The sequence below is a fragment of the Lingula anatina genome, chromosome 3, assembly GCF_051362555.1.
Source record: "Lingula anatina isolate TDL-2025a chromosome 3, LinAna3.0, whole genome shotgun sequence".
Lineage (NCBI taxonomy): Eukaryota > Metazoa > Brachiopoda > Lingulata > Lingulida > Lingulidae > Lingula > Lingula anatina.
Window position 1 is genome coordinate 34,097,480 of NC_141769.1, and position 11,526 is coordinate 34,109,005.

The 11,526-nt window shown below is 37.5% G+C and overlaps 1 protein-coding gene across 1 annotated transcript; it reads left to right on the forward strand.

Annotated features, from left to right (window-relative positions):
• Positions 1–6,716: 6,716 nt before the first annotated feature.
• LOC106150752 (beta-2 adrenergic receptor-like) lies at positions 6,717–10,773 on the forward strand. The gene has a single exon (XM_087009062.1). It carries the CDS (start codon positions 9,121–9,123, stop codon positions 10,162–10,164), a length of 1,044 nt encoding a protein of 347 aa, XP_086865188.1. The 5' UTR covers positions 6,717–9,120; the 3' UTR covers positions 10,165–10,773.
• The last annotated feature ends 753 nt before the right edge of the window (positions 10,774–11,526 follow it).

Here is an 11,526-nt window from a genome sequence, read left to right on the forward strand (position 1 = left end):
TGTTTTTCGATTTTTTCAGCATGTATGCAACCCTGATAACACAATATAAGAAAAACAGATAGGCCAATTGTCATTATTTTCACAAGACTGGTCAATCTTACTAAAACGCAGGTTGAGATAGAAAATCAGCATAATCGGGCCATTATTTTGAAGTTATGCAGTTTTTTCACATTTCCTCAGATTCAATTCTTAGGCATGTTAACAGTCTCATTATTTAACTAATAAGATACATAAAAGTGTTTGTTTGACATTTCCTGCATCTTTATAACATTGTTAGTTGATTATGTAAAAAAGTTGGTAAATTTGTTATCGTGTTTTGTGTAATAAAGTGTCAAAAATGGAAATAAACTCATATCATTCCAGATTGTCAGATTCAATCATCCACTATGTTCAGAATCTCAGAATGGAGGAAATTTGACATTTAACACTGTTCTATTGATTTTTTTCCCATCTCATCAATTTTATCAGTTGATCTAATAAAAATGGCAGTAAAACGTTTATTTTGTTTTATGTTAAAAATGTGTTAAAAATGGAAATAAACCCATTGCAGAACAGTGCTGTCTTGTTTACATTTTGGCATTTTCAAGGTGACTTTGAAGTTCCATGTGCCTGAAGCCTTATGCTTGTTACACATTTTGCTTACATTGGTATTACCTGTTGAGCATAATTAAAATTTGATGTTGAATTTGCAGTTAAGCATAATGTACTTTTGCACCAGATTTGACAGTAGCCTATTTTGTGCATTGTTATTTCCTGCTTTTTGTCTGTACATTTGACAGCTTTGCTGCCTTGTTTAACATTATCAGTCATGAGTTTAGTTTATGGTGCCAAACTGCAGGACATTAAAACACTGTTACAGATGATAATTAGTGCTTATTTAGATCTAGGAAGTCTGTTTATGTAATGCTGCCCTGTCATTGGAATCTAGGAAAATGAATGACACCAACCGTCCGTTGATATCACTGTGATGTCTTGTTATGTGACGCCACAAGCATTTAGGATTCAATTAATTTTGACTTCCTTTGATAAGAAGAAGTGTTGTTGCTCGAGTCCATAGGTAACCTAAATTGATATTCCAAAGATGTTCATTCAAGTGTTTCCTTGTAAGAACAGAACAAAGAACTTCAAATAATCCCTCTTACGATGGGATTCTTTGTGTGGTGCTGTGTTCTTTTCTCTTGATTATATTAAAGAAGTTTTGCTTTTCTTGAGAAAAAAAACTTTCCTGAAAAATCATCTAGTAATCAGTGTCGATCATAGAGTAGTGCCTGTAAGTTCAGTTCTGATGTCAGTCCTAGACCCCATTCCCACAAATTTTAGATCGATCTATCCCTGTGGGGAGTCTCACTAGATTACTGTCAGTTTAGCCGGCTTAAATGTCTCTCCCGCCTACTAAAAGCTGTAAGGGGGTAATTAACTACCGTGCGCGCTCGGCTGACAGCAATTTAGCGTGAACCCCCAGGGAGTTAGGTCAATCTAGATGGATCGATCTAAACCTATGGGAATGCACTCCTAGAGACCATTCCCAGGGACTATCGTACAAACTTTGGATCGAACTTCTCAGAGGGGATTCTCGCTTAATTGCAATTAACTTGGGCGGCTTAAATGTCTGTCACGTCTGCTGAGGCTGATAGGGGGTAATTAACTATTGTTTAGCAGCTTTAGTAGGCGTCTCAGACATCTTAGTCACTAAAGCTGAAAGCATTTAACGAAGGACCCCGTGGAGATGGACCGATCCTGTTAGATCGATCTAGGGATGGGAACCCAGTCCTGGAGGTAAGCCTTGCCCAGTAAGGCAAAACGTTCATAAATTATCTTTTAGATCTTATTTCTTAATGAAGTGATAAATTTATTACTAATCCTATAAATATAATATTATTTAAATAATTTGCGTTACTTTCATCAACCGATTGGCATATATGCCTAAATGACGACAACACATAACGTCCTAACAACAGAATCACAGGAAAATACACCAATATAGAAATAGACAGATGATGTAGTTTGCATTTGTTTGGTTGTGAAAGTAATGCTGTAATGTCCCATGTAAACGTTTGTCATCCAGATCTAAGCGGAGCACCTATTAACCCTGCCTGTCAAGTAGGTTCTAATACAATACAACCTAAAGATTTAGTTCTAAGATTATAACTGAGGACACGTTCTTGGATTCTGAGAATTACAGAAGAATAAACAGCAATTAGGGAAATTAGCTGTGGTCTGAAGTGTGCCTTTATTTAATCCCTAAAGAGTTCGCTTCCGTCAAAAATTGTTAACGCTACCGTCGCTACACATAATTCACGTCAGACATTTTCGTATATGCGATGCACTACGCCTTACTCTCTTAGTTGCCATTATAAAGCAAGTCTTGTAAATATTTGATATAACATCAATCTAATGCAAAGTATTTATTTCACATCTTTCGATCCTAGATGGTGTCACATTTTTATCTAAATATATCGATTTTGTACACATAATGATGGCAACTAAAGTCTGCCATTTTTTACATCAAGTTACCAAAACCTCCAGGTAATTCGTTCTAGACGTTGTACCCCCTGCTGTTAATTCGTCCTTCAGAAAATTCATATCCGGACAGAAACGGCATACATTCGTACCTGTAAGTGTTTGGTATACCACGGCTTCCCGCCTAATATATACCACATCACGGCTATAACGAGGTATTCACGATATTAGATCAGAAGTGGCTTTGATTAAGTAAAGTGCATGGAGCAGTGTTGTGCTGTCTAGTAATAGTTGTGCTATATGGCATGTTAACCTATCTGATATGAGTTAATCACTCTCCCATAGGAGTCAAGATTAAGCTAGGCTGCTGATTGTGGGATTGTGTGTGTGTGTGAGGGGGGGAGGGCAAACAACAATTTCCTGGCATCATCGTTGTACTGGGTATTCATAGACAAACTACACACACTGGACAAAAGAAGTGTCACCCCTACTGAGCCAATACTATGGGGGAGATAAATGACTGTGGAATGATATGCTCCTGGTATCATTTTATTAACATCAAATTTCACAAAAAATCACAAAATGAGAACAAAATATACATTCTACCAAAATATGCAGTTTCAAGTCCAAAATTAGTACTTAGTGGCATAGCCACTTGACCTAATAATAGGTGCCAGTCTACGAAGCAAGGATTCATATAATTGTCTGATGCGTTCAGGGCTTATGCTGGCCCAAGCATGAAACACTGAATATAACAGAGTTTCTCTGCTGGTTAGACGGACATTTGTAAAAAGTTTTGACATATCATTCCACACATTTTCTATTATGTTTGCATCCGGACTCTGGGCAGGCCACATCACCCTGCGAATGTCCTGTTGGTCAAACCAATCATCAACTGCTCTGGGCCTGTGACAAGGAGCATTGTCATCCTGGTGAACAAATGGATAATTCCTGTCACCAAACATGTTAGTAATAGGTGGTAGCAAGCCTGACTCCAAAACATCGATATATTTCTAGTGATTCATGTTTCCATTAACCACTATCAATTCGCCCAAGCCATGGATGCTGATGCAGCCCCACACCATGATGAATATGCTGTTCCGGGTTCGAAAATTCAGTGCATGTGGTTCAAATGCTTTACCAGCAGTTTGCCAGCATCGTACCCGTCTGTCATCAGAGGTCAGACCAAAGCGACACTCATCAGAAAAAATATATAGGACCAATTGTCATGAACTGTCTAGTTCCAGATCCTGTTGACCCTAGTTCACTCTAAGTTGCCTGTTTTGTAACGATATAAGAAGTTTCAGACTTGCTACCCTGCTGTACACTCTCTGAGCATGTAACCGACGCCTAGCAATTTTCACAGACACATTCTTATGTGTGAAATTGTTCCACTGTGTTGTCAACTGACAAGCAGTGTCGAACTTTGACAACCTGGACATCAAAATCAGTCGTCGGTCTTCACGGATAGTATTTTTTCTTGGACGACCCATCAGAGGCAATTTGTCTCTTGATCCAGTGTTTCTATACCAAGACCAGACCCTCTGCACGGTTCTGACTGAACAATTCAATTGTATCGATATTCTGACATTGCTTATATTCCGCCTCTTCAGGTTAATAACTTACACCTATAACTGTTAAATAATTGCTTGTATCTTACCATATTGGAGGAAGACAGGAATAACATTTGCTGTACATGTACAAGACCAACAATACAATGCCATGGTATAGCGGTTTTATACTCATTAGTCAAATTATAAGTAGACCAGGCATTATAAGTACCCAAGATCTGCCTACTTTTATTACTCTGAGTTAGGGGGTGACACTTCTTTTGTCCAGTGTGTGTATGATCATGATCTGTACATGTTCTACTACTCATAAACCATCACTGATTTAAGTCTCAAATTCAGACGTGCCCTCTGGATATAGCCTTCACCCCCCCCCCCAACCCCCACCCCCATCTCCGACAGTAACATACTTACCTTGCATCCTATTTCAACAAAATGTGCATTTTGAACACGGGTACCGGTAGCAAACCGGTCATTTGCAAAAGCGATAACAACGCCTGGTTCGGGTTTAAAAAGTTAATAAGACAATTCTATTTATAGTTTAAAAAGATAAGCAAAATTTCTCAAACTGCCGCATGACGTGCCTGTATATTTCAACTTTCTCGACAATTCCGACAGACCCCAAATAGAAAGATATCTAAGCAAAACAAGTCCTGTTTTTATTACTGAACCGTCCAGTCCTCGCAGAGACTCTGGTGCCCTCACCTCCTTCCAAAATAACACGCAACTTACCACTTCAGAATCACTTTTTATTTGAACATTGCACATTACATTGTCTAAATATTTGTATCAAATTTTTAATATTTCATCAATGCAGTATAAAACTGAAACATCATAAATGGAGCGAGGTAATGTAAAGACTCAGATATTGGCCCACAGCTGCACTATGCTTGTTGGTAAAGTAAACAACGTTCTGAAAATCACCTTTTCCTCCATGAAATTAATCAGCAAAATGCAAAGTGACGGAGATAAACTACCCGTAATAATTTGCAGTTAAACGCACGCAAAATGTACGTTATTCCTTATTGTTATTGTTCTGTACATCTAAGGTTACTTTGTTGAAATGACATTGGGGTAATAACCAATGGTAATCATAGCACAAAACCTATACATAATGAAACAGTTCTTCCAAGTTTCCGGCTTTTAACCGATTAAAGGGTGCATATTCAATGTTGTTATAAAACTAGAAATAATTTTGTGTAGAACGGGGTTGTAACGTGTAGTCTGTATGAAATGAACCATCAAAGGCTTAGGCACTGGTACCTACATAATAAAACCAGGGGCCATGCATTTCAGAAAAATAAGATTATTAAAAAATAATCCATTTACAAGTATGAATCGCTAGCAAAGGAAATGCATTAATGTCAGCGCAAACCCTTTGATTAATTGTACCAAGACGGAGCAAGAAGGGTTCTCAGTTGTCTTATGAAACGGTCCTTTCTAGACAAATCCTGGCCAGAAAGTTCGAATCAAGGAGGTATCATTTTGGTTACGTTGTTAAAGGGTATGTATGTATAATCTATCCCGTCTGTCATCTAAAACCACAACCTTTGTCTTCGGGATATTGTCATCTACGTCAACGGAAACGTTAAACCAGCTCCTGTTGCTCTAATATTGCCATTGAATTCTTGCTTTATCTCGTTACCAGGAGAAAAAAAACACACCGTAATTGAAAGATCTATCATTAAACCACCTCACCTGTCTTCCATTTACCTGTATAACACACCTGACATTGCAAGAGTGTGAACAAACAACTTATCACACACACACATACACACACACACACACACGATACATAAACTTCAGTGCTTTTGTTGTATATATGTCGTGTAAATAAAAAGGGACAAAATGGACATCATATTGAAGATATTGTTGATCGCTTTTAGTAGTCTTAATCAAACTTTATTACAGTAATAGGGCTATTTATTTTTGAACCGACTTTTGAGGTTGTTAGTTACAAAATTCGGTACAATAGGGTTTTCATTGCCCCATGTGGTAGATCCCATCTATATCTACGATGACATCCTCGGCTCTCATGCTCTGGGGTGCGTGGCGACAAGTCGACGCTATATGGAGACACTTTGATGAAGGCTCGAAACATCATCCATCATAGGGGAATAAAACACACGTAATGGAGAACGATTTACCTTTTTACAGCCATAGTTATCCATCAACAATTAGATAACCTAGACAAGACATGAAGCAGTCTTTGTCATATTCATGCAATGTACGTTACGGTCGCATAACTCTGTCTATGTGAATCAGCCACCATGCTGGGTGCAGGTGATGGTATTGGACTGGTAATGGATGGGTGTAATGTCTAGAACAACGCACCTGTACAGTGAGGTCACCAGGTCACATGTGTTCATTAACAAGAAAAACAGCAATTAAGTCAAGAGCAGCGAGAAGTCAACAAAACTTATTTTGTTTGAACGTCTTCATAGACTCCAAGTAATTACCTTCGACCCAAGGCTGCAATTTTTACGAATGCAGTTGCTTTGTTTTTCTGTCATTCCAGTAAGCGCAGGCTAGGGCAAATGTTTCACAGTCAATCAATAAGCTGTTATCTAAATATGTATTCAATTTTCATCGAATTTTCTATCAATACCGGTCACTTTATGTAATAATACATGTTGCTATTGATTATAAAATAATAGACAAAAACATTATACCAGTATAGTGACTTGATAAGAACCTTTTTCGACCCATCCCCCCGCATTCTATTTGGGGTTCGTCTGAATACCCTCATTCTGCTTTATATCATCTGGTGGTACTCACTCACAAGCAGTCCAAGTCAGTTTACAATTCATCGATATTTTGGGGCGTGTAAGTTAAACACGATGTGAACGGGGCATTTATGTAAACACCCATCATGCTCGGTATAATTGTTGGCACTGCTGCGGATGCACTGTACTGGGAAACATCGCCAGCAATATTGCAATTAAAGGGATGATTGTGAACATCTTTCTCTATTATCATACATGTACCTGTATAGTTTATTATGGCGATTTGATTTAATTCAGTAAAAAATAGTAAAACGGTTTTGGTTGCTTTTATCAAGGAGTTAAAACTGTTGTAACTCCTTGCTTTTATGTATTTATTTGCATTATGGTAGACGGATGTACTATTTCTAAGCCATATATTTTATGTGGTTTTTATCAGAGACAGCCGAGAGTGGTGCATTGTCTACTGATGTTATAACGAAAAGAACCAAAGGATCCGAGGAGTAGCACACTGCAAAACAATATGATGGGAATAAACAGTGCATTGCTCAAAATGAGAAAATCTATCGACTGTCATATTTAATATATTGCGGACTTGAAATAGCGCGATTTCATAGTAATGTTATTAGATAATAGACATATGGTTGCCAATAGCTGCAGCATTAGTCATGAAGTTTATTCTATTAAAATACCAAGCACAAATTACCATCACAAAATGCATGCACAATCACCTATAAAAACTCTTTTTCCCAGAAGGCTGAACTTGGACGTGCCTGCTTCAAATAAACAACCGAATATTATCTCGACATAGTGGGCAGTTCTCAGAATAGAACCATCAAGGCAACACGGCACAAGAAAAGCGTCATTTTCGCCGTTGTAAAGTTTTGATGGTTTTGTAGGTGTCTGACATCATAGTTTTAGAAGAAAACCAGGAACCAGTGACAAAAGTGACACATTTCTAACTTTACAATTATCTGCACTGCCTGTCTCATGACAAACCAGTTCCGAGAATCCAAAACCGTCAACATGCCACGAACTGCATCAAGTCTTTGTGAAATCCATTAGACTTTGCACTGCGTATATAAAAAAGTGCGGCTTTACAAGAATTAACTGTCAACTTATGACAATGATTAACGGTGATATTATTCAGAATATACAATATGGTGTTTCCTATTTCACCTGCATTGAACCAAGTTTATCGTAGTTCGTTGTTCAAACCAGATATGTTGTTGACAAAACACATCAAGGATGAATGATACAAAGGTGAACGATTGCTACAGGGTAATTTTTTTAGGAAATATTAAAACATCCACGAGCCGCTTACAGAAGAACGCCGCGTCGGCAGCGCATGTCCAAAGCTGGGGGATTGCCACATAATAACTTGTCTATTATTGGAACTAGACACATCAGCGTCTCTCGGCAAAAAAAGAAACAACTCTGTTCTCTTGAGTAAATGACAAGAATATACAAGCGGGGTATTTTTGACGGTTTATCAAGAGTGTCGCTTTGAGAACGTGAAGAAACAAGCCATTTTGTGACCATGGGCTGGAAAACAATGAAAATTCCGCGGTGAGTTATTGAAATGACTTGCTTGGTTGTTTAAGTGAAAGGAAAGCAAATACTGAAAAAATCTGCCATTCTGAAACGTCGTAATGATTATGAAGAAACGTTTTGCCATGGAGGACAGCAACTCAAATAGTGACATATTGGACGAGAAATAATATCCAACCCTTTCCGCCCCCTGTCCTGGAACTGTTTTAAAACACAAGGTGAGGTTTACTTCTAGGATACAACAGTAGGATTGCCGAACAGATGACCAGACACTTCTCATTGGCATGAGCGGTATTTCGATGTTAAATTTATTCCTAGGAGATAAGTGATATATTAAACAAGATTATTTATTATTTGATACAAAGATTTGACCATTGTTGTGAGGGTATAAATTCCTGTGGACTATAATTTCTATCTACAAATGCACATTTCACTGATTGAAATGAAATAAGGGTATCAAGAGTTTTGATGGCTTCTTTTGTTGCTCTGACAAGACAATAAATAATGCGCCCGATATGATAGCATATGACTGAAACATCAATTATAAAGAGAGAGACGAATGAGACTGATTAGAACCGTACCGAGCGAGATCAAGCTTGGAACGAATTAGTTGCTGAAGTGCTTCGTCTCAGAAGTCTTTGTAACTATCGCATGCCGTAAAAGCAAAAAGTGAATCCTTCAAATTATGGACTTCTGCATTACAGCATCAAGTAGAATTGCTTATTGGAAGTAAATACATGAGAAATGTAAACGATTTCCCACACCAGAGTCGCCAAAGGAGTTAAGTTCTAACTGAGTTAGAATTATTATAGCATGCAATGCCGTTTCACGATATTGGATATGCGAATGTTACAATTGATAGTGCTGTGTCGCGACCACTGCCGAGAAATGTGACTATTGCGATATTGGCCATCCTGGTCATTTTGTTAACAGTCTTCGGAAACAGCGTCGTCATCATCAGCGTCGCAACGTTTGAACGACTTCGAACGAAGACGAACTACATCGTGTTATCGTTAGCGGTTGCGGATCTCCTGGTGGGGCTGTTCGTGATGACCCTGGCGTTGATTTATGAACTGTTTGGTCAGTGGCCGTTTAAGAGCGCTGTATGTTACATGTGGCTATCTATGGACATTATGTGTTGTACCAGCTCAATTCTACACATCTGCTTTATTGCAATAGACAGACATATAGCAATTGTTAAACCCTTGAAATACGGTATTCTTTTAAGCGAGAAAATGGTGGGAGCAATCCTGTTTAGCATATGGTGCCTGAGTTTTCTTCTTTCCTTTTTACCGCTCCAGTTAAAATTCACGGAGGAGGAAAACTACAGAGGACTTCAGATAAGAAATGAACAATGTTATTACATAACAAACAAGTTTTATTCACTGGTTATATCAATGTTGACTTTCTATTTCCCGTTCTCTTTAATGAGTTTTGTTTACTGTCGAATCTTTAAGATCGCAAAGTACCAAGCCACGCGCATTCACGCTCAAAATATCGGCATCAGCGTGATTGAAACGGAGCAGAGTGTTAACGTGACTAATGATAATAACAGCGGTAACCACATCTCTCAGCCTGCGGCGACCAACAACAGCTCCATCCATAGAAAGGAATACAAAGCAGCGAGGACATTAGGGCTGATCATGGGCTGCTTTTTTGTTTGTTGGTTTCCGTTTTTTCTCATCCACACCATCCACCCGTTTATCCCTACGTTTATTATGCACGCTGAAATCCCCAAAGCCGCAATATGGCTAGGGTACTGCAATTCATGCCTTAACCCAATTATATATTCTTTTAATTCAGAGTTCAGAAAATCTTTTATGCAGTTGTTGTTAAAATGTAAATCCAAATGTAACTCATAGCAGTCTAAAATCACATATCCTGCTAATTAATAGTTGCAATACAAAATCAAAATTATAATGTTACGGTATTAAAAAACGAGGAATGAAAGGCTGATATTAAACTTTCAACAGTTAAAATCGTTACCTGAGTTTTTTTATTCAGAGAAAGGGAGGATTTTCTACATGCATAAAGTAATCATCTTATTCATCAATATTCAACCGAAGATAATTTCAACAATGTGGTTTTGTCAATAAAATTATAAAGTGAACAAGGAATACAATAAGCCAATCTTCCTAAATTCTCAAAAGAAAAAAAGAAGCAATTTTTTAAATGCAAAAGAAAAAAAAAAACATTTGGAATGAAAACAAACTTGCTTTGGGGCTTGTATGGTGTGGATAGTAGGTACGACTAGTTGTCACTTAAGCACTCGTGTGTTTACAAATGCGTTAACAAAATTGCATCCACACGTATATATATATATATATATTTTTTTTTTTGTTGTTTTATTATTTTTCAAATTTCACAAACTAACAGCTACTTCAGTGGTCGTCACATATACATGTTTATATAGAGCACAAAACTTAAAAATCTGAAATTGATGAATTGACTGATTCCAGTAAACACTTCAACGCCTGACAATTAATGTATTGAAGAAAATAATAGAAAACGGACCCAAGCACCATTACAATATCGGTCCAATATCCAGTGCAAAGTATCTATCAACAGTTAATAATAAGCTATTGTCTTTATTTCTTGTATTTCATTTTTATTTTTGCGTGAATATCAGTTGTGGGGAGAGTGGAGGGGGTTGAAAGCACAATAACATGTAAACTTACTTACTTACTGGAAAAAGACAAGATAATCAGGAGAGGACTGCGTGCACGTTATTCCGTCAGAATAGAATGTTATTGAACGCATGAATTACCCGCATAAAACCCTGGTAGATGATACATAACCAAGACATCAGCAAAAAAAAAAAAGGAAATCGTGCATATATCCGCCAAGTGGACGTAATGCAGTAATTCTATACGTAGCCATTATCTACTTAATGACATAGAAATGCATCAGCGAAGCGTGGCCAGCTCAAGTAATTCTTATCTAGGCTTATCAGTTCAGTAGACCAAAAATGACAGATTACTGGTTTCAATTTTCCGTAGAAAAAAAGAAAAAAAATTTGTTCTGTCTGAGGACTGTTAACGTCCATCAGGCCAGAAATCAACAACAGGGTTTGTTTTAAAAAGAATTATATCTATGTACTATAAGAGGACCTTCTCCATATATGTTCTTGTTCAAACTTGACTTGTTTGTAATTTTGGATATATTGAATAAAAGCGGAGAGCTTCAAATGAAAAAAAACAACAACAATAATTGGTAATGAATAC

Coding starts and splice junctions, on each gene's coding strand:
- LOC106150752 (XM_087009062.1), top strand. CDS start 9,121: ATGCCGTTTCACGATATTGGATATGCGAATGTTACAATTGATAGTGCT.